The 27,510-nt window shown below is 41.8% G+C and overlaps 1 protein-coding gene across 1 annotated transcript in view; it reads left to right on the top strand.

Moving 5' to 3' along the window:
* MLLT3 (MLLT3 super elongation complex subunit) overlaps positions 1–27,510 on the top strand; it is a 1,077,824-nt gene that overhangs the window by 601 nt on the left and 1,049,713 nt on the right. The window contains exon 2 of the mRNA XM_069630761.1: positions 582–762. Within this exon, the coding sequence (XP_069486862.1) occupies positions 582–762 (181 nt within the window). The remainder of the gene's footprint in view (positions 1–581; positions 763–27,510) is intronic.

The raw sequence follows: 27,510 nt of genomic DNA on the forward strand, positions 1-27,510 counted from the left end.
ATCGGGCTCTCCTCTCCCGATGTTCTCAGCTGCCAGCCTCACTCTCCTCTATCCTGTACGTATGCGTTGCCGAGACCATGCAGGTGGTAGGGGGCGCTTCTTTACCGTAACAAGTCGGGTAAGGTGTATGGTTCCAGTCCCCTGCTTGTAACTTGGGGGTTTTATGTGTCTGTGTAACATTTGGTGATTTCTTTATTGTAGCTGTCATTCTGTTGGGTTATCTTAGAGTTCTGGGACAGATTTTGCCGTTAATAAACACTATGGTGTATTGTTGGTCTAGTTGTATTGTTGCTCGGTTTGCAATCTTGTTATTTTGGTACGGAACGGCTGTATTTGACTTGTGATTTTCTTGTAGATGCCGTGATTCAACAGCGGGGCGAATCACCTGCATAAAGTTTTTTTTCTCAGGGGGTATTTTTTTTTTTTTTTGTTAAAGACTTTGGGGTTTCTGCAAGGCTACTGGATAGTCAGTGTTTCAGCTGACAGCAATATAGCTTCTTTGGAGGGCGAAGAACTCCTAGTGATTAGATCTCTTGGAAGAGTTGGTGTCCAGGACTCACCAAGTCCCTCTCTATCCACAGTGTGCTGTTCAGGTGAAACTGGAGCTGGGGCACAGGGCCCAGGTGCGCAAGAAGCCCACCCTGGAAGGATTTACCCATGACTGGATGGTATTTGTTAGGGGTCCTGAACACAGCAACATTCAACACTTTGTGGAGAAAGTCGTCTTTCACCTGCATGAGAGCTTCCCCAGGCCAAAAAGGGGTAAGTTGTATTGTTTTGTTCTAACCATAACGTACTTCGTGCATGCATGTTTGCGTTGTGTAACGCTATCATGGCTTATGCTATGATATTTTGCCATTACATTGCAGGCTCATTTCTTCAAAGCCCATTACATCGATTTTTTTAACACATTTTGCTGCAATGTAGATCGGGGTGGGAGGGGGTTGGTTTAAGCTATTAGTTAAGGTGGGGGTTGGGTGCTGCAGAGGGTCTACCCCCCACCCCCCTCGACGCCACCATTTGATTTGTGGTGTAATGTGGTTTAAACAAAAATAACTGAAATAGGCTTTGAAGAAATATTCTCAAGTAAATCACGTAGATCCTATGGGATCCTTATGAGGTACCGATTCTATGCTTGTAGTGATCTCTCAGTGGAGAAACTATATTTTCTTTTGGTTTCTGAATGATATGCTGCTTAGGTGACTCAACTTAAGATTTGAGTTGCTATTATGGCTGGAGTTGTGGAGACGGTCTGTACAAAAATATCTAACTACCCACATGCATTTATGAGGCCTTGAAAGTCAAGAAGACAAGCTTTCAGACCCATGTAAATTGCATGTAAAGTATAGCAGTGCTCTCGACTGTAGACAGTTGCCATAAATGTTCATACACTTGACATTCCTGCTGCGTTTATCTTATAGATCAGTGTCCCCATAGCATACACCATAGTCCCAGGGAAAAATGTGGCCCAGCTGTCTGTGTCGGTCTCTATCTTTAATGCATTCTCTGCCTCTTCTCGATCTGCTCTTAAGCTTTCACTCAACAGTTTGATTTGGCCTTTCATCCTTCCTGGGTTCGTAACTTGTTACATCAATGCTGTTTGGTTAATGACATCTGTTCATAGGGTCGTTGTTTGCCACGCCTCCTCCCACTTATGCTACGAGGCTTGTGGAAGGCGCTTGCTTCAGCATCAACAATGTTAAGACCTAGTCTGTAGTGTCGAGCACTACAAGTTAAATGTGTCTAATGCTTACTTATTTTTAAAAAGTTTTGTGCTATTCTAATTTTGCCTCCTTCACTGTAGTCGTTTGAGGAACTCGTGCTTCGGAGTTTTTGAGATTACCTGCTTGGATCAGACGTTACTTTAATATAAATGTAATCGTTCAATGATTTTTCGGTTTTAAACTGCGTAACGTTAAGAGTCCACCTCTTTTCATGAACCGCCTTTGTGTGGGTTGACTTGGGGGTGGTATCGGTGCGCACACAAGCGAAGCTATTGTTTGTGCGAATCCTTGTTTGTCCAGCCAGACACAATGGCCTCAGGCTACCTAGCCTTTGATCTGCCATCTTTATGGTCATCAAACCCTTGCTGCCTCTTCGAAAAACATTGCTTTGGACCGGTTTTGGATGCGGTCGGAAGATTATTAACCCGACCAAGGAACCGGTGGGTCTTGATGTGCTTTGCTGCTATATGCGCGTTCACTTTCCATATCTAAATAAATACCTTTTTAGAATTGCTTGTGCCGTTGTGTGTCAACGCTCTTTTTGGGCATTTCCAAATCGTATTGAGCCCGGCCGTTTGTGTTGTGGGGGCTTCCAGAATCTTCTTGCAGCCTTGTTTTGTCCTGCCTGACCAGTAGGCTAACTCGTTCTTGGGTGTTTTGGGCTACTATTCCTATTCTGCTCTTGTTCTGCAATATGTTCAAATTAATACAAACTCCTTCAACGTGTTCACTTTTGAATTATATGTGCTTTTATACCAGCTGTTGGGTATAAAAAAGGCTTTATTTTTAATTTCTTAAATTGATGTTTGTTCTTCAGTCAGTCTTTCGCATACCAATGCCTCTGGTTGATGTTTTCTTCTCAGTCCTGGTGTGATGTTATTGGGTTAGTCTTTCACGTTGTGAGACACTGATCATAATGGTTGCCAGTGGATTAAGTGGGATGCTAATTACATGGCGTGGCCGAAGTATGAGTGTACTTGTGCAAACCCCCCCTAATGGGAGCCCCCTTGCCAATGGGGAGCACGGGGGGGGGGCTGGTGAAAGCACGGTACGTGGGACACACTGGCATTATTGCCTTTGCTGCCACAGCCCCAGGGGCTGGACGCACTAAAGGTGTTGCACCAGTGTGTGTGCCCCAACTCTCGCACCTTTCATTCAAGGCATGGCGTGGTTAAAAAACATAGGCTTTGAATGAAAGGGATGCCTGCTGCGTAATGACTCCGTACTCCAAAACAGGAGTAGGGCCCAGTCTCTCTTGTTTCCGGTTAGAGTCGTCATACACGAATCATGAAGCCTCTTTCAAAGGCTTTCTGCTGCTTAATGACTCTGTACTCGGAACTGGGCCCTGCAGCCCTCCCCCTGATTCAGAGTTCAGTCATCTGGGAGCCCTGTAGCTGAAGCCACTGTTCCACTGGCTGTCTGCAGATGTCAGTACTTCCGAAGTGCTGACACCTACAGGCAGTCTGTGAAACTGCATCGCTTAGACTACGCAATTGCCGGAGGCGTCGGCATGGCTGAGGCTAGACTGGGAGGGCCCCGGCTCGAGAGCCCTATCAGGAGACTGCAGGGCCTGCTTAAAGCCCTGGGGTTGCCGGTTTTCAAACGCCAGTTTTCATACATGTAACAACGTTAAGATGCTTTTAAGTTTGGGTGTTCATCATAGAGGAACAGTGAGTTAATCTGGTGTGAGGACGATCTAGGTGCGTGTGGGGAGGGGCTTCTGTGATCTAAATAATTAATAAGTAGGCGAGGGGGAATTAGCTCTTTGGTATAGCACATCACCTAGCCAGAATGAGCTGATTCTGGGGAAGCAGTAGCAAGCTTGAGAAAAACTTTCATGTGAAAGTAGGATAGTCCATTTGAGCCAAGTCGCACATTCCACAACACCACCTAGTAGTCATCAGTGGAAGTTAACCTCCAGTTATGAACCAAATCAGCAAGGCATTGTGGCTATGCAAATGAGTTCAAATGCAAGCCTTTTTCTCCAGGAAATTCTGTCTCAGTGCTACTTAATACATAGCTAAATACACCCAAGAGTGACATCTTGCAAGGCTGTCAAAGTAGCATTACCCACTAAGACAAAGATCTTTTCCTGGAGAAAAAAAACTCGTATTTGGGCTAATTTACATACCCACAATGTCTTGCTGATGTGGCTCAGAACTGGAGGTGAACTTCGTTACTAGGTGGCGTTGAGGAATGTGACTTCTCTAAAATGGACTGTCCTTCTATATATTAATCATATACATCTTTTTGCATTTCATAATCTATAGCAAACTAGATGATTAGTGCGCCTAGGTGAAATTGACCCTAGAATAAGGGGAGGGTTACTCAAAATAGGTAATTATTGTGTTGCATGTGTGGGTGTATATGAGGCTAAGACCCAACTTCAAACCAATTCCACTGTTTTTTGCTGGATACACCAATCACATTGCGCATGTCCTATAAAATCATTCACTGTTTATTTTCTATACATCATGGATAGTTTCTATGCTTTCTAAACATAAAATCTTGCCTTCACAAACCTATTTTTGTCTTAGCAGACACGCGTTTTGTCCCCTTCTGGGTCCTCCTCATGGCTATACAAAGGCAAGCCTGTCTAATACTCTTTAATCTGCACATCGTTCTCAAATAATCAAATGGCCAACCAAAAACCATTCAGATCCAATCCATCTTTTGTACTTGTAAATGAACATAAGTGTAACTAGTTTTATGCACTACCTCGTCTATTCCTGGGAAGCGAGATATCAATTTGTGTCTCACTAATATTCATCTGAAATAGCCTTACACTTTTCTACACCAAAGAAACGTTATCTATAATATTTGAATGCTTTTGTTGGAAGCATCAAGCCATACGTGGCGTTCCGCGTGTTTCACATGGATTGATTTTTTAAAAAAAATATTTGTTTTGTATATATTTATATACTTTTTTATTTTTTTATTTTTTCTAATTTTTAGCAAGAGATAGAGCACAGCATGTTTTAAGTGCATCTGGTACCCATCATGAAAAGTATGTGTAGGGGTATTCCTCAGTGCTTCTTATAGATAATTTTACTTTTTTGTGTGGCCTTAAGTCTGCATTTCACCTAGATAAGGTTTCTTATTTTAGTGAGGTGCAAGACAGTATGATGTGGGTAGGGGGCAGTGTTTCTAAGATGGAATGATGGCATCTAGGTTGAGTCCCAGGCATGTGCTCGGTGATAATTTTGTTTAACCAAATCTTTATTTGATAATTGTTGCATACACGTCTAGAAAGTATTTGTCAATTACTATCTCCATTACAACTTTTCATTCACACATTTTATAAACTTTGCAGTAAACACATTTCATTTCCCCGACATCGCTTTCTAGTTATATCTAATTGTTTACGATTCTTATCTCTCGAACTTCATTTTCTGCAAGAAAGTCTAATAAGTTAAGTCTGTTGTGGTGTAGGTACATTTGCCCAAAGTCGTGTGGGGCATAGCTTATGAAGGGTGACCATCTCCTGGTAAATTGTTCAATATTACCATTAATACTGCAGATGAATGTTTGCATGCTGAAGACCCCCCACATCTTCTTGACCGATAGAATATCTGATGAAGCACCCCCCTCCCCCCGATTGCTGTGCTAAGCATTATTTTGCACACAATAAACCGAGCATAGGGCGTTTTCACATGGATTGTTGTGCATGCTAATTGGTCTTCATAAAAAAAAAAAGTCTAGTGCCCAAGACGGGTTGAATCAAAATGGGCTTCTCTTGCGTCACGTCCCCACCTTTTGAGGGGTTAAGCAGAATTGCATTCTTGCGCTCAGTCTTTTTAATGATATTGGTGATTATTTGGAACCTTTTGGACTCTTCATCCCTGAAATTGCACTACTTGAAGCCCGTTTAGATGGCCTATGCAGATGTTTTTTTTAAATTTGTGTTTGCACTTCGATTGGCCTACAGCATTTAATTGTTTTATTGACGCCCATTCGCTAAAGATAAATGCAGCAAAACTAAAATAATGCAGTGCAAAAAGAGAAAGTTCACCTCCTTGCCAATGGCAAGTTGGTTCTGAACCTTTGGAAAAAGTGGAAAGTCCTATATATCTTGTGTTCCCAATTGTTGGCAAAGCTCAAATCAAGGAGTGGTTGAAAAACCATGCAATACCGCTGTCAAATCGTCGGAGCGGGGTGAATGCCAGCCAGGTCAAATTGTCAGTGGTTACGATTATTACATTTTATGAGGGGCACATTATCCCTTAGATTTTAGTATGGGATAGAGATCCAAGCATTGGCTGTTTTATTCTTGCCTTACCCGAAAGCACTTATTTGGGGGTGAGCACTATGGCTGCCCAATGCAGTACCAATAATTGACACCAGGTATTGGCTCAATGTCATCATGTGCTCAGTGGAAATTCCTATCACTATATTACAAAAAATGTTGTGTCCTGTGAAAGACTCTTTATACGATGACTTTGACTTGAACACAGTCCTGTTGGAGGGCTTTAACAGGTTAGTTATGGAAAACTCAGTTTTATCGTGCCCACATGGATAAAATTGGTTCATCTGCACTTGAGCTTAGTGAGAATTCAAGTTGGGTGAAACGGCAATTATGAGTATGATTGGACATAGAGGGCCTGTGTAAATATGAATCCTTGTCATTTGAGCCTTGACCATAAGCAATTGGGTGTATTAGCTCCCTACCTTTCAATTTATCCTGTTAAGAAAATTAGGTGGTACTTTTTAAGGTTTAGGTGGAACTTGTTTGCGACCAAGGTGATTTTAATCAGGTATGCCACATTGAATGCAGATCTGGCGAGCTGCAGATTTTGCTATAAATTGGGCTTTAGAGAGAGAGACTGCCACCTATTGATCTCTTGTTCCGCACTTCAGGGGAACCGGAGGATGCTAAAAAATAAATTAGTAAACCAGTGTCTCTATTCAATTTTTGTAAAACATTATTTATTTTATTTTTTTTTGGCAGCGGGACGGACAAGCTAGAGTGCTGGCAGTAGTAGGTTTGCTGTTAAATCTACTTTAATGGATCTAGATAATTGTAATACATAGCCTCTTCCATTAACTTGATTGTTCAGTTGCATGATTGTTTTTTTTTTTTTTTTAAACATTTTTATATTGGAGGTAAATTGTTGGTGTATTGACTGACTTGATGGACTGGATTGCACTGTATTATGTAGTATGTTATGTATGTTCTTTTTAAACGGTTTGGTAATGTTTTCAGATAGATATATTGATGAACTTTGTAAACTGTTAGAAGTGATTTTATGCGTACTTACAAGAAATAGTTATAACGTGTTTTTAAATGGTGTTAATGCAGTGTTCTCCTTTTCTTCGCTTTGGCCAAAAATGTTAAAGGTTACATGTTGCATTTGTAACCATTTCACAAATATTGCTCAATTTGTGCTAGTGTGTTTGCATAGAAAATAAAGAATTAACAATTAAAATTAAGATGCACATCAGCAGAAATCCCAAATGATCGACATTTATTTTTACTTTCTCAATTGGGGGACAAGCCCACCTACCACCGAGGATAATGGGTGCAATGGAAACTAGACCCCACTGAATGCACCGAAGAGTTCATTTAATTACAATACGTTTCTAGATTGTAAATCTGTTCGGTGAACATGGCACATAGTTAGGTTTTACATGTACTACAAGGTATCACACAAGGTTAAGAAATGGCAATCCTCTGCTTCATAGTTCCAAGTCAGAATTGAAATTGATTTGTTTTCCTACAAAACTGCTCAGTTATTATAATTTATCCATTTGAGCTTGTTTAATGAGCTAACTCAAGTGGGGGATGCTTCTGCTTCAAAGTGCCCGGGGAATATCAAAGCAGGACATGTTACAATATAAAGGTGTGCATTGTGTAAAAGGACTAGGAAACCTGAGATGAGTTGTCCCAAGTAGTCCATTTAGTTATTGTTGGTATCCGAGGCCTGAGCGGAGGGTTGGGTTACATAATGTGATTAATGCTTTTGCTAAGGCATTATTATCTACCGAAATGTTAGTGTTTTATTCATATTACAATGCACTTAAGACCAGTGACCGTAGACGCATGTTTGCTAACCTGTCTCGTGGCCAGGGCAGGCACATTCATAGTTATCAGGTTTAATGTGTCGGTGAGGCCATAGTGCCAGTTGTAAGGTATAGCTGCAGTATGTAATTGTAGAAGTTGTCAAGGTGGTTATTTAGTTAATTGACTCAGGCATATCAAAGTTCGATCACCTGTTCGCAGATCCAGAGATTTGTGTTCCTTTTGAACCGTTTGAGTATATGTTCCGTTTTCAGGGTTGTGGGGAGTTAAGTTGGGAAAGAACCAGGGTCCTCCCGAACCCACAGAGCTTTAGTTAGGCACAACCTCTTTTAGGCGCTATAATAGACTGGGAAGTCTCTCTCATGCAAATATACATACACAGACCTAGGCAAGCATCGAAAAAGGTAGTTATTGTAATAGAAAGCACAATTAACTGTCAGCTAGATAGATTTGTAATGTCAGATCCTAGGCCTTGTAAAATCTTGTGCTATAAATGATTCAAGCTCCTTCCCAGAAGGAATATGGCCTCTGGGATCTAAAAATAACCACAGGCACTCGTGCAGTGTCACTATGGCTAGCACTGGCAGCACGAATGGACTCACCAGTTGTCTACTGTCCGTCAAGGGTCCATGCAGGTTAAAAATATGAATTACATTTTCTGTGTGACAAAATGTAGAATCGGTCAGATTATAAGTGTAGAGGGTGAATGAAATATGGAGAGAATGACCGGAAAATGTTTGTGCACATAAAAATATTTACTTTTTCCTTGGGCTCGGCCTGTTTTTGAATAAGCTAGCAAAATGTAGAACAGCATGCTCTGACAAAACCGCTGACAACGAAGAAAGAAGGCTTTGAAGCATCCCTATTATGGAAAAAGGACAGGATGAAGCCATGATCCATATCCAGTGACACCACCACAGCAAGTCAGACCTATATAAACCTCTGCCTCAAACCAAGTTGGCAGGAAGGAACGGAAGGGGGACAGGAGAAGACAGTTCAGGCAGCAGTCCTTTGCTACCATCCTCATTTTGTAAGATTAAACATGTTATCATTACAAGATCGCTCTCTTGCCTTATTTCCCTAGAGTGGTATATTTATTCTGGTGTGAGCGTAATTAGGGACACCCGTACATTTTTCCAGATTTTTGGACCTCATACTGGGAGTGATCTCCAAACATGTTTCAGTGCCTTGAGCCTGCGTGACGTTGGGTTGCTTGCCTGTGCTGATCTTTGTGGTTACTTTTATTTGTTTATGTAAGAGTTCAGGTATTTTGCAGCAATATTATGGAGTATTTTAAACCTAAATCAGTTGATGTGTGGTATTCCCTTTGAAAGTGGGGGCAGTTGTTTTTCAGGCCTTGTTCAAAATATTCCCAGGGCAGAGTGCCAAAAGATTTCAAGCTGCTTTATTTTGGCTCATTTGCAGTTAGTTTCAATGGTTTTTGTTTAGTCCTAGATAGACCACTATTGTAGTGTATTGGACTCTAGTCACCTCAGTTTTCAGTGTTTCGTCAAAGTGGGACAACTCTAAGCATGTGGAGCTAGTTGTGTGATTTTCTTTTTATTATTTATTTTTATTTTTTACATTTTTTTTCAGGCTAGCAATGTTGTGGGTGTGGTAAGAGTTTAGTGCCTAAAATGATAACCAGATTCGTTACCTGGTTTGACAGAGTGGGTATCGTACCCTTGGTTGCTGCTGTTGGGATCCCTATGAAGATAATGTGGTGTAGTGGTTTTAAGGCACAGATTACCATCTGTGGGCCGGTCTGGATTCTCTGGACCTGTGCAGTTATATACTGATAGTTATCAAATTCCTGGGTCAATAAATACCTGGTATTCATCCGCTTATAATGTGACATATTTTGGGAAGAGTGCCATTGTGTCTGTTTGGGGTTTGATGTAAGAAATAGCCATGGGGATTTATGTTGCACTCTGGGGGACACCACATCTTAAGGAGAAAATTGTTGCATCTCCCGTTTAACCTTCTTGGTGTGATCGTCAATGCAGTTGGTGATTCACTCCAAGGCCGTACCATCTTTTCCCATCTGAAGTTTTAATCTTTGTGGTCGTGTCAGTGTTCGACTGAATCATAGGCAGTCAAATGATCACGACTGAATCATAGGCAGTCAAATGATCAAGGAGTATTCAGTGTGTTGGCGTATTTGTCAAGTGTTCAGAATTTCCACTTTGAAAAGGAGACATGTTTCCGTCTTTTTGTGAAAACCTTAGTGGTTGGTTTTCATGAAGTGTGAGGTTTTCTTTACTGTGGAATACTAGTTGAGTGTGTCACACATGGCCTCAATAACGCACCCACTACCAAGGACCATGCAAGGGTTTCTATTTTTCTTGAAAGTGGTACTAAAGGCATTCAAATAAGGGGTGTACCGGCCAGGTTTACGCCTTTTTTAGAAATGGGCAAATAATCCAAAAATTAAAAATGGGCAGTAAAATCCCCCCCAATCAAAATAAGGGAACTACATAGATGCTTGTCCCCTTGCTTTCCCCCTCAGCCCCATGAATGCTTGGACGAGTAGTACACATAGCCGCACAAAGACATTACACCAAGATTACTGCCTGATCGGAAGATGTTAATCTTCTAATGTGCATGAATGATTAGGTAAATATTACAAAAACATTTGTTTTACAGTTGTAACATAGTTTGACTTAATGAAATACTCTCTTCCTCCTCTACTTGCTACTAATTATTTTACTCACAACTTTAAAAAATAGAATAAAATATAATCTCAATTCAAAAATCTTATCTGGAGCACTTTCTCTCGTGCCCTGACCCCCTCCCCCCCCCAACATCGCCTAAGCATCTCTACTGCTGAGGTTAATATTTGCCAATTATTTATCCATTCTATCTTGGTTCTAACATATTTGGCGTGAGGGCCTAAAGGCAACCACAATATCTATTTGCCTGCCTCCTGGCCTTCCTTGGAATAATCTATCCTACTTCAGGTTCTTTCTAGGTGGGTGGGGGGGGGGTTTCTATACACACAAGACCCACTGTGTCGTCTTCCTTTCATTTACTGGAATGTTTCCTCCTGTATCGGTCAGTCCCCTTCCGCCACCTACTCTGCTGTCTCCAACTCTACCTTCTCTCCCTTTGTCTTCCTCTGCTGTCCCTCAATGTCTCTCTCCTTATACAACCTACCTCCAATTTTAGTCCTTCCTAATCTCTCTCCTGCTACTCTTCCATCTCCACCTCACTACCCCTCTCTCCCGTCCCCAGTACTACCCCTCTAGACTACTACTATTCCGCCTTCTACTCAGTCAAGATTCTTTCGCTCCCTCACTCACAACCTGCTCTTTTACTCCCAGCCTTACGTGCACATTCACAACCCAGTACCCATTTCTCGCACCAACCAATCTCTCCGTTCACTGAATCTACCTCCACACTCATGTGGGCGTCCTTCCTCCTTCTGGTTGGCCAGCCAACAGCGCCTCCTCTGACCTCACCTGAACAATTCTGTTTAGGTCACCAGCTTGGGTGCTGAAGATGGCGGTCCATGACACCATCTTCAAGTGTTAGCATATTAGTCTTCACACATGCCATGTGGCCTGCACTTAAAAAGCAATGAAAATGGTGTGCACAGTATTGCATCAAACAGGCTACCATTGTTTCCCAGATAGAAATCTGGCATTTCTGCTTGGTTTCGAGAATTTGCTTGAGTTCTCATCCACTGAATAGTATGGTGTGATCTTTTTTGCTATTCTCCATGAATACAGGCAATAGTGAGAGGATATACACCGCCACCCCTGCTCTTCCTTAATCTGTTGGTTTTGGGGGCGTGAGCCTCGGGTTGCTATTTAAAGTTGCAAGTGTAAACCTCTTTTCATTCGAAGAGAAGCCGCGTCAGCACTAGGAGCGCATCAAGCAATTTTTTGCCCATTTTCATGCCGCTATGGTTTGATCCGGTGGATGGACGTTCGAATTCCAGCTTTCCAGCCTTTTCAGACACTGTGCAAACACATTACAGCAACTAGCAAAATGCCGGCTGCATTTTTCTTGTGAATCAAACTATGCACCAATTGCGAAAAACTGTTCTCCATACCGACTTTGGAGCCGCACCGGTGAACGTGATAGACCTGCTCTGACTGTCAAACCTTGGCACCCGCACTTATTGCCACCACTGAACAGACTCGGGATATCTCCCCAGCGTACTACTCAACACTATTCTTAAATGCGCACTTCGAGCAATGGTCGTATGTATCGCACTCCTCTCGATTACCCAGTCACCTGAGTACTGAGGGCTACGGCGGTTCCGTTGTTTGGTGTGATTGAGGAAAGGGGACTGCATACCCTTGTGGGTCTTCAACTTCCGCCCTGATTAAGGCGGCCATTACGATTTTCATCAACTCTGCCGCCGAAACGCAACACTGATGAGGGTGCATGTTTTTTCAACTGGCCCTACTTTAACTTTCTGAATACAGACTCTGTCCATTACTTACCTATCTGCCCCCCCTTGTCGCGTTGGCAGATCCCTCTTAACAAAAACTTTCCTCAAAGGATACAATAACAGACTACGATCTACTTAATACATCTGTAGGAATGTTAGACAATTCAGTGCATTTGCCTATGTCTACAGGAAACTATTACCACTTTTTGAATTCAGTAAAGGACTATTTGTGCGACCAAAGACCTTCATCGTGGTCCCTGGTTGCAAAGCTCAGATGCAATTTCACTGTTTGTTCCTTTACAATTGCTGAGAAATTGCTGTGTATCAACCCAGTTCGCTCATAAGGAAATGAATGTCTATTGTCTCACCAAGCAACTGTGTAATTGGAAATAATTATTTTTAGCTTTAATAGCTTTTCCCGTTTCTGCTCTCTATCGTCCTTGTGGAGACCGCTGGATCCACACAGTCACTCTATTCACTGGGGTTCTATATATCTTTATATACTTACTACCATATTGGTTTTTCTTGTACTAGTTAACAGCTAGAATTTTATGATTTGTACTTGAGTCTATTTTTCATGTCAGTTTGTGCTTTTTAAGGCACAATATATTAGCAAAACAAAAACAATACACATCGTTGCTCTTTATAAAAAAATCCTACTGGCCTCTGTTTTTTCTGATGCTCAATAGAAACAATTTTTGACTAAAAGCTTTATTACTGGTTGATCCAATTAGGTTTTTTAATAAGATAACCTTCTCTGTTGTCAACCCTTGGTAGCAGCTTTTTTCTCTGGTGTTTGTTAAAATTGCAAGTGCAGACATCTTACATCCGTTCCAGACTTGTTTTTGCCCAGATATTGGCTAAAACACATCTTTGTGCTGCAGCTGTTACTTAAATGCACCATGTGTAGCGAGTCCCTCACTTTGTATGTCACCTTTTTGTTGATTACAGTACAGCTTTTGAATCTGGGATTAGCCTCTGCTATAAATTGCAAACTTGGGGAATACTGACTGGGTTATAAGGATGATAAAGAATTATTGGCACTAGTATAAAAGTCTGATTTTACTGTTTGGGTACTGTGATGAATCCTGTTTGATCATTGACAAGCATGCTGTGGTCAGGAAGATGCATGTTTATGCTGATTTCAGGACTGCGTTCAATATAGTGCTCAGGCAGCGCCTCTGGGAAGTGCTCTTGGGGCTTTGAATTCCAGAGGCCTTCCAGAGAGCAATCCAGAATCTGTATACAGGCGGTGTGGCAGCAGTCCATTGGGGGATTGATGGTAGGACCTCAAATTGGATAAATGTGGAAAAGGGTGTCTGCCATGAGTGCGTCTTAGCCCCCAAGTAATTTTGCATTTTTATAAATGGTTTTATGAAAGAGCTGTTGGCCCCTCAGTTGTATGCACCAGTCTTAGCCGGAGACAAGATGACGATCTTGATGTTTGCGGGCGACGCATTGTTTACTTTAACACCTGTTTGAGTGTGCCGGCAATTGGATGTATTTGTTGCATTTTGAAAGGATACCGGTTTGGCATTGAATGTCTCAAAAATGAGTTTGGTGGTTTTCAAAACTACTTCCATGGGGAAACAAAAGGGCCTCAAATTATTCTGGAAGAGGGCGAGAAAGCCTATAAGGCCCAAGCGAGAGAGGCTGCCATATATGGGGCTGAGCTGTGGGGGCACCTAGATATTCACCCCTGGTAACTGCGGAAAATAGATATTTAAAGAACATACTCGTACTTCAATGAAGTACGCCTAATTCACTGGTGTTTTTTGGAGATGGGCATGCATGGGATGTACTCTGTTTGCTGGCTTCTGCCAGCTTTGGTCTGGGTTCGACTGTGGTCCAATGTAAATTTGGCCAAATATAAGTATGCCTTGATGGAAGTACTATCGCAGCAGGGGGGGGTCGTCCTTGAAATGGGCCTTGCGTGTCAAATTCTCTCTAGAAGCCATTGATCTTGGTGTCTATTGGACTGAGCAATTAATAAACAACCTAAAGATGTGGTAAAAAGGGCTGCCCTCGTAAAATCAGACAGTGCTGTATGTTAATGTTAAAGGATATTTATATTTATACCGCGCATTATCACCACCGTAGTGGTCCCCTGGCAGATCTGAAAGAGAGAGGGGGTAGGTTAGGGCTCATTAGTAGGACAAAGTTTGGAGAAGGAGCAAGGGGCTGTGATGTGCTGTTGGTAGTTTCAGTTCAGTTAACACCGTTCGAAGAGCTTTTTGGTGTGGTATCCGGTTGGAGTCTGCCGTGTGCTGTTGTGTAAGCCTCTGTGTGGTGTTTGTTGCGATGTAGTGAAGTGCATACGGGTTGTTGTGGTTTGAGGTATAGTTGTGTTTAGTTAGGGTTTGAGAGGTGTATGAGGAGGGGGAAGTTTTAGTAGGGTTGGTTATTCGCATTGTTGTCTGGAGAAAATGCACTCATTTGTGTCTTTCGAGATTTAGACAATGTATTCCTTACATTGATCTAGTTTCAGCATGACAAGTCTGTCTCTCAACTCTGTCCATATGTTGCGCTAGTTAGTCACTACAACCTATCTTTGTTAAGCAAGCCAGCCACTACATACCATTCTGTGCCTAATGCAAGCTGGTCCCCGTGGATCTATCTAGATTTGATCTATGCCCATAGCCCTGTCTGTGAGCGACGCTGTATAGTTCAGTCCTTACTAGCATGCCTGGATGATGCAAGTGAACATACCCATGTCTCAGATGATTTTGTTGTGTGTTGGGGGGGGGGTAGTTTAGGAAGTCGGTACATCTCCAGGAATACTGCTAGGATTTTGTGTATGTAAGTCTATTGCCTTCCATCTTTAAAAGTGCGTCTATAGTGCGTTAGTGATATTTAAATATTAAGACTGGTGGGTGTTGAGAATTACTTCGACTATGTAAATCCAAAGTGTGAGAGCACTATATATATATATATATATTTCCGATACGGCACATTACCGATAACATCTGCAACATGCAAGTGGCGCGGCAAGGTTTCCTCATTGTGCCCTCTGTGCAAAACGGGGAATGCAAATCTGCTTTTATGCTGTGTCTGGCCACAGTATCGCTAAGGCAGTGCTTCCTAAGGCCACATTTGCGCCTTTGTGGTTGCAGGACGGTGGCAGATGCAATTTATATCTGCTCAAACTATTGCTATTCCCGCTGTGTTGCAACTTTTAGGTATTTTAGATGGGCTTGGTGTTTGAGAACTAAGAATGCTGCTGTGAATTCCACGTGATTTAGATGTTAATGGTATGTGTGGCCTCTTTTTCAAACTTGTACATGATTAGTGTATTTGTGAGTGCTGATCAATACCCTAAATTGTATTGAGTTACTGTAATGGGGCCCTAAACAATACCATAGGACTGTGCCTCCCTCACATGTTATGCAATCTATTTAATGAATTATTGTGGCCTAATGATTAGATCACTGGAAGATTAGTCAAAGACAACCATGGCGTCTCCGAGCTTTGCACTCCAACTTGGTGTCTGATCTACCTTTTAACTTGTTCCCCTAATACCAGGAAGCTGCAGGTTTTGTTTACCTTCTTGAATGTTGCAGAATCTTTCGTGTCTATTTTATTCTTAGAAGAACTTCTATATAATGCATAGTCTTTACATTTTTTTTGTTATCCTTTTTTGCACCATCACACTGTATTTTGTACGAGTCAATTTTATTTTTGTTATTGTGTTTTTTGTGACGTATTGGTCGAAATAAAGCAAAACTAAAAGAAACCTGCAGAGTCATCACTGATTCCTGGGGGATTTATCTCCTCCCACACGGCCAGGGAAAGGCAGTCGCTAACTGATCTGACCCTGGGGGTGGTGTCGAGAGGGAGGATCATGGGTGTAGGAGGATGAATACCGGAAGGGAGTGATAAATCAGTCAGTAGGTACACAGTATTCCCTTTTCTGTGAGGAAAAAACCCTAATTTCAGAGTCGTTGATGGCATGTTGTCATTTGATATCTGATGTTTATGTTGATTGTTATGTATACAAAAGTGTTACACTATGTAACTTGAAATAGTGTGAAAATCCTTTGGACTCCATCCAATTCCTGTTAGGCCTTGAGTACTGGGACGAAGAAGAGGTACAAGGAGTTAATGTGGAGTTACAGTAATGCCAAATGTAACGTGCAGTCTCTTTGTCAATCACTCAATCAGTTACGCCAGACATTTAAACAAGAGAATTGCCTAGAGGTGAGGGAAGCGGAAGTCAATGTAAGCTGCACAGAGTGCGAAGTGGGCCCAGAGGCAGAATTAAAGAGACAAGCCATGCTGGAAAGCAGAGACTCTTGCAGGCAATTGCCTGGAGGTGTAAAATGCTGGAGAAGAGAAACTCTGGTCAACTCGTAGTGTGAGCCCTGGAGGGACAGTTAGACAAGAAATGTTCACTCCTGGACCGGAACAGCTGCAGTCCTGTGGAATGGAAATGGTTCCCTCGGCAAGCCAGTAAAAATCAGATGCCAGAACCAAGGCAGACCTGCCCTGACGGGAAAAGCCTACCAAACATAAAACCTCTGCCGCAGCTGCATGTAGAACCATTGAGTTGACCCATAGGCATTGGGAGCGGGGGTTTCTCACAAGTTATTGAACACTTTGTGAAGAAGTACAACTGAGTTATACTTTATTGCAGAAAGACCTGATAAAAGATGCACATCGGGCAGTGAACATTTTTGGAAAAAGATACCTGGCACTGGAGTACACCAGGAGATGTATCCCGTTTGGAAGTTTCTTGCAGGCGAGTACACCAGGGATTCCACTCTTGTGTTGTCATAGGAAAAATTAGTTGAAATTGAACATTTGCGTTGCCGCTCTGACAATTGGGAAGGACTCATTTTTGCTGAATTCCAACCAGCTTGTGGAAAGAATATTTGTTTGATCATTCTGAAAATATAAAAGACTTTATTTTGGTGTATTCCAACCTGTGTTGCAGAAAGGACATTTGCTTTGCCATTTTGAGGAGAACATTAAGTGAGAGACCTTTATATATTACCGTTTTAATAAACTTTTGGTGAAACACAGCATTCTAAACACTTTTCTTGAAACAGTTATAGGTAGGGGAGGCAGACCCTGGACACACGACTTGTTTTCTTGAAGGAACCCCCCCCCCCACATATATTTTGTACTTTTTTGTTCAACTTGTATATTTTTTGTATGTTGGTGTGAGGTTCAGATGTATTTTGGACACAGTCAATTGGTTTTAGTTTTAATTTCATATGCAAGGACATTTTATTTTGGATGGGGAAAGATGGGCCTTTATCCAAACTCCTTTTCTTTCAATAAACGAGGCTGATGAGAACATTTCAAGTTTGTGTCCACCTATCTTTGCTGACTCCTCACAGTACATACACAAGACATTTCTACAAATGTTGGTTTAAAGCAGGGGTTTATACTAGCCCTCCTGCGTTATATTGTGGCTGTACTAGAAGCCATAAGACAAGTAAATGAATCATTTCTAAAATTGGGTATACCCATATCCCGTGGTTAAGATATGAGGACCAAATTGTGTTAATGGACTAAACCAAAATGGCTCTTATGTGCTTGTTGAACTACTTAATCGATTACTTGTCTGATAATTATTTAGAAATAAATTATGAGGAAATCAAAGTTCTGATAAAGGTAAAACCGAGGTTAAAGTTGCAAATGTTACATCTGCGTATTCAGCAAGTTAATGTTACATTACTAGGAGTCTAATTTGCCTGTGGGCATAAAACCCGCATTTTATTACTTATCACTGCGTAAGCTGTTGCAAAGCGATTTTACTCAATACGCAGGAGAATCTTTCTCTACGAGGTCTACTTGGTGTTTATAAACAAAGTATTGTACCTGCCATAATGCATGGACTTGAAACTAACTTGCATGTACAACTTGCATGACTTAACATACTGGAATTAAAGTTATGGCGACGTATCCTAGATGTTCGTTCCTACAGTTCAGTAAAATGTATTGGAGTAGAACTGGTACTGGTTTCCTTAGCTACTTTCTTGTATGTTCCGTGGGACGTGTTTATAGTAAGATGTACAAAACAAATGATACCATTTTGGGTATTTTATGACACCTGTCCAGTCAGAATCGGAAAAACGTTTAAACTTTATTTTGTAATTTATGTAAAGGTTTTCTTGGTGGGATAGAATGGTTCCCTGGCGGGAGCCTGGACTGTCTTGCATTGAAAGCGCTCCAAGTTTAACTTGAAATGTGATGGGACTGGATAAATACTAACCATATTTCAGGGGATAAAATCTAGCTGAATAAGCTTTTTGAGCCTTTCACTTAAAGCAACCTCCAGAAATACCTATTTTCTGATAGCAAGCTCAGCGTGTTTTATTTTACTTTGTTTCAATCCATTACCTTCACTTGATATAATGGGCGCTAGATTGAGTCTTGCAGAATTTGCAATGTAATTTTGGGAAGCACTCTGCATTTGATGCATTACCTTACTCACTCGATTTTTAAATTGAATTTATTGGGTAATTTACGTACAAACCTACCACGTTGCTGTCTAATCTGTTTTGGCCATACTGTACAAATGGAAGGTCGTATCATTGTTGCCTTGTCGAGATTCTGGTTCTACATTACACATTTGCTTGATATTTAAAAATCTAAAACAAAAAAGGGAGTGGTTGCATTTTCCCGTTGTAATGATGTGGATTAAAGTTGTACTTGAAAATGCTTTGTATAAAATGTATTTTGTGGAATTCATATATTTAGGTTTGATATCTTGCATAAAATATTCTTTGTGGAAACTTATGTATTGAACTAGTCGCACAATAAATCGACTATAAGGTGAAATAACACTTAAGTTTGCATGAATTACAGAATGCTAAAAGGTCTGGATTACAAAGACACCTGTTTTAGAGTTAATGATGAAAACTGAGCCTGAGCCGGCATGACTTTTATTATAGCCATTAATTGCAGCCACACATACATGAAGACCACTGTGGCTTCCCAAAAGAACTAAGCCACGCTCAATATATGCCCCTAAACCTGTGCTAGGTAATTGAGATAAAGTAGTAGGGAGATGAGGGGGAACATCATAACCCTCTAGTAACTTGCAGGGTTGCCAGGCTGGGCCCTTTTTGGACTGGTTAGAGCTCTAATAAATTATGAGATGTTTTTAAGGGTCTAAGATGTAAAACTAAGTCCCATTTCAGCCCTTCGGAACAAAATAGATTTGGTATTGACAATTTAGGTACTGGGCAGTGCAGCAGGAGAAGATCTGATGGGAGCAGGACTATTACAGAATTGGAGAAAACACTTTAACACAGATCTTGCGCTCTATTTTACTTCCAAGGTCTCCTCATTTAGATCTACAATTGAATCATCCAGCATGTTAGTCATATCCCTGACCCTTTCTATCTCTCTAGTATCTCCCAAGGAGATCTTTGCTGGGTTTGTTCCCATCACTAATGAGGATACCTTTCTTCTCCTTGCTAGTGCTCACCATACCTTTCCCTACTGGATCCTAACCATCTGCTCTTATTCCTAAAGTCTGCCCTCTACTTGTTCCCTATCTTACAATTTAGTTTTACTCTTGTCTATCCTTCGTTTTTTACATCTTCATTAAAGCATGCTACCATTATTCCAATCTTGAAGAAACATTCTGCCGATGTATCCTCTGCCTCTATTTTCATCCTATTTCACTCCTACCATATTTTTCTAAACTTCAACTTATTTTCTACTCTCAGGTTTCTACTTTTGTTTCTCGTAGTTCTATTCTTCCTTGTTTTCAATCTGGATGTCTTCCTGGTTGTTCTACGACTGCTTTGTTTTGGACTCTCTTCATTCTGCACATCATGCTAAGCATTCTTCTCTCCTTATTCTCTTGGATCTTTCTGCAACTTTGGACTCTCATCACGCACTTCTACTGTTTGCTCTCTCCTCTTTTGGATTTTCTGGCTTTACTTTATCCTGGTTTGAGTCATACTTGTCCCAGAGGACTTTTTCATTATCCTGGGCTGAGGTTTCTTCTAAAACGTGTCCATTCATCTATGGTGTTCCTCAAGGTTCGGTTCTTGTTCCTTTCATTTTCTCTTTGTGCCCCCTCTGCCCCCCCTTGCTGGGGTTATCTCCTCCTTTGGATTTTCATCACTTTTATGCTGATGACATGCAGCTCTTTCTTTTATTTACGCACTTCACTGACGACATCCACCTTAAGCTTACCGCCTGTTTTATTGCTATTCAGTCTTCAATGTCAGACCACTTCTTGGTACTTAAAGCCATAAAAACAGGTAATTTTCTTTCGTTCACCACTCTTTCTCCTTCTCTGCCACCTCGATTCATATAATTTCATCCTTAGCAGCTAGCTACCTGCGTCCTCGTGGCCCGTTATTTGGGTCTTTAGCTTGATTCAGATTTTTCAGTCGCCATATTTCCTTATCTGGCCATTCCTGTCGAGTTTTTTTTGTTTTTTTGTTTTTTTTTCTTTCATTTGTGCCACTTTCCAAAACCCTGTCCTTTCATGACATTTAGGGACACTAAACTGTTGGTGTCTGCCCTAATTTGTTTGCAGCTTTTTTATTGTTCTTCTGCACTCCTTGGACTTCATTGATCTCTTGCTCCTCTGAAATCTGTATTTAAAGGGATGGTTCACTCTAAAATATTATTGGCTAAAAGATGGCCCATAATCAAAAATACATTTAACATTTTTTTAAACAGTCCCTATGTAAAGTTTTGTGTAAATGAGGCTCACACTTAAAAATTTCAAGCACTTGGAGGCATCCATTTTATGAAATGGATGAGCCTCCTGTGCTTCTGTTAAGCTTTGCCCTTGCAGCACTAAGGACGCAAACGCCAGTCAGCTGTAATAAACAAAAGCTTTTGCTTAATTATTGCAGGAGACCAGCGAATGCAGGCAGGAAGGCTGCATGTAGGAAATGCTCATTTCTTTTTTCGTAACCAAGCACTGCAAATATAAATACAACCTTGTATTTTTAAAACCTCGGGTTTTCTTTATAAGTTTCCTGTGCTCCCCCGGGCTGGAGTAGCGCGGGAAACGTAGAAAAGAAAACTGCAGCATTTATAAATACAACTGCATTGTATTTGTGTCTGCTGCGGCTTTCGCTTTCAGTCTCCTGGGCTCCCCGGGTTTGTTGTATTTGTAATTGCTGTGCATTTGCTTGTAGGCAATTCGAAGCAATTATTAATACTTTGCCGGCATCCGGCAGAGTTTTCATAATTGCTGCAAATTTCTTCTATTTATAATTTCTCTGCCTTTCATTTGATGTGTTTTGGGCTTGGGGAGCACCGAAAACATAAAATGAAAGTGAAGGCAGCCTCCATGTTCAGCTCTGGCTGCAGAGGCCGAGGGAATGATCCCCAAGAGAGACCTGTGCCGAGCTCTGCTAGGGCGAGGTTAACACCGAGCAGGCGTGCAGCGCGCTGTCAGGCCTGTGAAACCCCCCACAGGTGTGCCGCAGTTATATGTGAGGAGGGGGAAGGTGAAAACAAGCGGGCTCAGGGCAGGCGGGAGGAAAAAGTTCAACTTTGCCCGTTAGGCATACAAATGTGCAAATGCGACGAGCAACCTCCTTACCGCACTATGGCAGCGTGGGGAAAGACAGGCAGGTCTCTGTCAGCAGAACGCTGGCAACAGCGTAGTAAGCACTTTAACTGTAAACATGCAACTGCTGAGGGGAAAGGAAACAGTCAGCGGTCGCATAACATTACAATAAACCTATTTCTATGAAGCAAATATATCTATCTATCTCTCTTGGGAAAAAAACGCCCTCCGAGATGAGGCACTTCACAGTCCAAAAAATAAAATAAACTCGAATCAGATTGAATAAACATGTGTTTTTGTTTACAATAAACACAACAAACGATACAGGACGCCAAGGGGGAATCCGGAACAACGCGTTTTGCGCTTCCCTGAGCGCTTGGTCAGGTTAGGGGAACGAGGCAAACGATCACCGTAGATATTAGAATGTAGTCCCTTTACCATTTCACCCATCTCCATTAGGTGCTGCAATATGACATGAAACCAGGGCAGCCATATTAAGCTAGAGTAGAAACAAGTACAATCCAATGATGAAAATAGATGGAGCACAGTGGTTTCCTAAACTGCTAAAAAAAAGAAACAAGTCTACAATTAAAACTGATAAAATGCAACCAAAGTGGAAAACATTAGATCCAATAATAAAAGTCATAAAGTGCAAGTACATAGGTATGGTTGCCTTATAACCCATATTGATACCGAAGGCAAATGCAACAGTATCAATACTGCAACCATAAAAATAAGACGTATATCTGAGAAACCATGACGTGCAGTGCATTCATCAAAGTTGTTGTTGGTTCTACAGTCCATAACTTCGGCATAAAGTGCCAATGCATTTAAACATCATAAACCAAAGCATAGAAACGCAAAGAAGATATGTCTTCCAGTGCAGATATATTCATATATTCATATAGCAGCAATATATAGTCAGAGATGTAGTTAGCAATAAAGCACATATGTAAACCAATATCTTCCTATCTATAATACATGCAAGTATATAATACATATCGTCAAAAGCTAAAGTGCACGTGCATTCAGTTAATACATAACCTTCAGTCTACAGTACTTGGGACTGAGTAATAAAGTGCAAATGCTTAACAAAAACAAGTTATATTAAAAGAAAGGACCCATGTGATAGCAAAATGAAGAGGGGGTAAAAAAGGTGGGGTTTGAAAGGAGAGTGAAGACCGATTTGAATAAAATGTCCTGCATAAATCATAAAATTATGTTCCTCAAATGTTAGAGGAGACAAGGCAGACCTAGAACCAGAAAGAAAGGATCTATTGTGAAAAAACACAAATATTAAAATTAAAGAAGCATTTCCAGGCCAGGGCGGTGTACCATATTGATCCCTGGGAGAAACGGTGTTACATAGCCAGAATAAAAGAGAGGGAGAGTGGAACAAAAAACAATATCAGATACCCATAAACATGTGTAACTCCTCATCCATGTTATGACCAATAGGATGTTGAGTGTCAAAATCTAAAATAAACCTAGTTTCCAATTATCTCAAGGTTCGTCTCCTCTTCTCTGGTGAATCGGGACATGGGCCACAGCAAAAAACAGAAGTAAATGAAAGTCACTGTCATTCTCCTGCCTGAAATGCTTGGCCATTGGGTACCTAGGGTCAACATTCTTAATGGCACTAAGATGCTGCAGAATTCTGAGCTTTAGTTTACATGTAGTGCACCAGACGTACCATTTCAAGCAGGGACATGCACAACAATTCAAGGACTGTAATGGAATGTACAAATGATTTGCATACAGTAGCATGTGGACAGGCCTTGCATTTTTTGCACTTAGTAAAACCTTTCAGTAAACCTGGTAACCAATTTGGCATAGAGGAGCTATTCTCAACAGGGGATAAATAGCTAGAGACCAGTCCGTCATTTAATGACGGTGCTTGTTTGTAAGTCAATATAGGTTATTTAGGCAATACTGGAACAAGATCTTTGTCAAGCATAAGAATGCACCAATGTCTCATAATCTTCCGAGCATCATGTGAAGCATTGTTAAATGTGACAATCAGGCGGGGGGTCATCATGGTTACTGTTTTTCTTATTTGTGGGCCCATGCAAGAGCTTTTCTCTTGAAAGTGCACATGCTTTGAGGAAGGACATTTCTATAGGCTTTTTATCACAGCCCTGTCGCAGACAGCGGCCGTACTCCAACACCAGTCAAACTCAAGAATGTCTGTGCAGGTAATTTGCCTTATGGGATAGTTTTTTTGCAAGATGGTGAATGCCAACTTGTGGCATGCAAAGGAAGGCCTGTGTTTGGGTTTGTGGGTTTTTTATATAGAGATGTATGAATACCTAGACTGTCAAGCTTCAGAGTAACATCCAAATATACTATCTCTGTGGAGCTGTGGCATTTAGTAAATCTCAAAGTCACAGTATTGTTGTTGATACTATCCACAAAAGACAACCGGTCACTTTCACTGCCCTTCCAAATTATAAAAACATAATCAATATAATGCCACCAACCAATAATCTGTGTTGGAAAACTTAATAAAAGTAAATCAGATAGAAAAGTTGCCTCCCACCACCCCAAATTTGCATAGGACGGAGCAAAGGTACTGCCCATAGCAGTACCTCTAACTTGATAAAAAGAACCCTCAAACAAAAAAACATTGTTGGTTAGACAAAACAATAACCTATCCAAAATCATAACACTGTGTCCCGAAAAATTCAAAGATCGAGAGTGTAAAAAGTATTTGCACCCTGCCAGTCCAGTCGTGTGATCAATGGAGGTATAAAGAGAAACAACATTGTGTTGCCAAAATTAATCCCTCCTCCCAAGGTATATCAGTAATGTGTCTTAAGAAATCCTTGGTGTCCCGTAAATATGATGGTAAAACTGAAACAAGCGGAAATGGGGCCTCATCAATGAATTGTGCCAAATGTTCAAGAAGGGAACCACATAGTTACAATTGGCCTGCCTGGCGGATGGATAAGGGATTAATGAGTCTTAGGCAGAAAATAAATGGTTAGAATGGTGTGGCTGGTTGAACAAGAAATCTTGACCAATTTATCCTCAATTAAGCCTTTATCGGCCCACTTGGTGCACAGAGAAGGAAGTTCTGAAAGTATTTGACCAAATAATAGATTTTCGGATAGCCTAGAATAACATTGATCCCGCAGTTGACTATTTGCTTCAGCCACATAGCAACCCCTGTCGTGTGTGTGTGTGTATGTATCTATGTATATATATATATATATATATATATATATATATATATATATATATATTTTACAGCCAAGTACAGCATGTCAAGAAAACTGTACTTAGCTCTGTATGCGTCAGCAACAAAGAAAGAGGGGTTGTTGTCAGCGTAAAGGACTTTTATGGGGGTGGGGTCTTAGTTCATTGGCTGGCTACAGGGCATGACCGGCCCTCCTTGTTGGACTGGGGTTCCCCCCTTGCATTGCCTTAAACTGTGTTTTGAGATTGGTTATTTAAACGTTTGTCTTTGTACAAGTTTTTTCTTTGCTGCTATATGTGTCAGTAGTAAAGAGAGTTTGCATAACGTGAAGCCTTCTGTCGTGTCATGGAATTGGTTTTCTTCAGCCGCAGGAAAATTGAGCCCAGCTTTAGAGGTGCCCAGTTATACATGTTTTACTATTGCACTGGCCATACAAAATGCTCTTAAAAAAAAAAGTGCTCCTCTTTTAATTATTTTTCTTCTATAGCTGGGTTGGGTGAGACTATTTTTTTTTAGTTGGTACATGGTGTCACATGCTGAGACGAATGCCAGTTTTTCTCTCCCTAGAGAGGGCCTGTCCACTTGTAAATTGGGCGTGACTCTGATTGCAAGTGCACTTTTTTCCCAACTGTTGTAAATTCAAGGTGTGCCCTAATGCGCCACTCCGTCCAGTTCGGCTCTGGTTCCTGACTCTTTTTAAAATGGTGGCGTGGTAAAGGCCTGTCAAATCTCAGAGGGGCAGGATCCCATATTCAAATGCAGTTGCTTTATGCAAGTTGTGAAAATAAACATTCACAAGGCAGGCCCACCCACTACATTCTGCCAGTCGTTTAAAATGCTTGCAAGTAAAAGTAAAATATACAGCACAAATTGTAAGTTGTTAAAGTACTTTGAATTTTGGGTAATTGCAGAGATTTATTGTGTGGCTTGTAACGCTCACGTTCAGTTTGAAAAGCACCCTTAATGCTAGAACAAAAGCTTTAAGCTGGAAGAATAGCAGAACGCTCGCAAATCGTAGGGCTCAAGCCAAGGGGCCATGCGGGTGGATGCCGTCGTCCCTGTATGTGTAAGAAATAGTGTGTAGTGCCACGGCCGGGTACCGAACCCAGGTGGCTTAGCCACACAACCACACAAATAGCACAGCACTGACTCCTAAAATGTTGCGTATTGATATCCGTGACGATCCTTCACATGGTGTCACTTCTCCCCAGGGGAGAAGCCCTTAATGAGGCTAGGGAGGTGAGGGTGCTAACCACTAGTCCCTCTAGGGGTGGTAAAATGTTGGAGGATCTCATGAGAGGCACTCCTCTCCTTGGAATAAGGATATGATTGGGAGGCTCAACCTCTTTAAACCCCAACCCGGTTGGCTGACGAGGTGCCAAAACCATATGGCTCTAAACTCATGACTAAAACCACGTGTTGCTGTCGAACCACCTTGACGGTAAGTACTGAGACAAAAACTCCTGAGAACTCTACAAGCAAACAGGGGAAAAATACTAGCGCAGCTGTAGTCCATGAAGTGGAAGGTATGTCAGGGCGGGCCCTTCTTTATCGTGGCGTCTGAAACTAACAAGGGTGGGGGGGGGGAGTAACAGGAAAGGGTATCCAGGAGAGTAGGTAAGAGTAGAGTCAAGGAAGAGTGAGAGCGATTTGTGGATGAGAACAAAGACTGAGGAGACACCCATGGTCGAAAGAGTGGGCAAGAAGGGCTCAGCAACCTGGGCCTAGCATATCGCAGAAGGAAGAACAGGGTGGCCCGAGAGGCGCGTGGAGGGTGTGGTTCAGGCGAATGCATGAGGACTGGCAGTAGGCTGCTCCGGTGTTAGAGACTAGAGCATGCGCTCTGTACGAAGACAGAACACCCAAAGTTATCAGAACTGCACTTGATGGCCAGCAGGTGAAAATAAGACCCCCAAAGAACGAGTGGCCTTTGGCTCCAGCGAGACGAGTTCAACGGACGAGCATAATCGGTCTCCTCATAGGGCCCCACCTGTGGTGGGTGGACTGTCTGGTCAGACAACTGTGCCAAGCTACCATAGGCTTGCTACAGGGAAGGGAGATGAGCTAGGGAAAACTGCAGAGTACTGGTGGCGCCCGAGCCTATAAGAGAAGGGCAGTCGAAGCCCTATAGATATTGGAGAAACGAGCAGCGCAAGGGTCCAAGAATTGGCCACCCACACAGTGGCTGATGGCGACATCCGAAATACTACCTACCCAATGAAGCATCCCGACCCTAATGCAGGTAACAAGAGTAGGTGAAAGTCTGGGAGAGAGCAGATGAGCTGTTAAGACATTCCATGAAACTTAGAGCAACAAGGGAATACAGTGAATGGTATGAGCAAAGAGCACCTACCTCGGCAATTAAGATACGTTGTACCGGAATCTGAGACCCCAACTCCCTAAAAGACCATAAAAGGGGGCGGGGGGGTTTATTTTATCGACCCTGGAAAGTACAACCGAGGCCTGAAGGAGTTGGAGGTCATGGGATAGTTTATGTTCTACTTCTCTATCCAACCACTGAATAGCTGGAGAAACCCCTGCCAAAGGAGAGGATCGTTGTAGGCACTGCAGAATCGTCAGGGCGCCAAACCCCAATTATCTATTTGTCTAGTACAAGGTTGTCCAACTCCAGGCCTCGAGAGTTGGCAGAGTCCTGTAGGGGTTTTT

This window comes from Ambystoma mexicanum, chromosome 6q, assembly GCF_040938575.1.
Source record: "Ambystoma mexicanum isolate Mex_15411 chromosome 6q, UKY_AmexF1_1, whole genome shotgun sequence".
NCBI lineage: Eukaryota > Metazoa > Chordata > Amphibia > Caudata > Ambystomatidae > Ambystoma > Ambystoma mexicanum.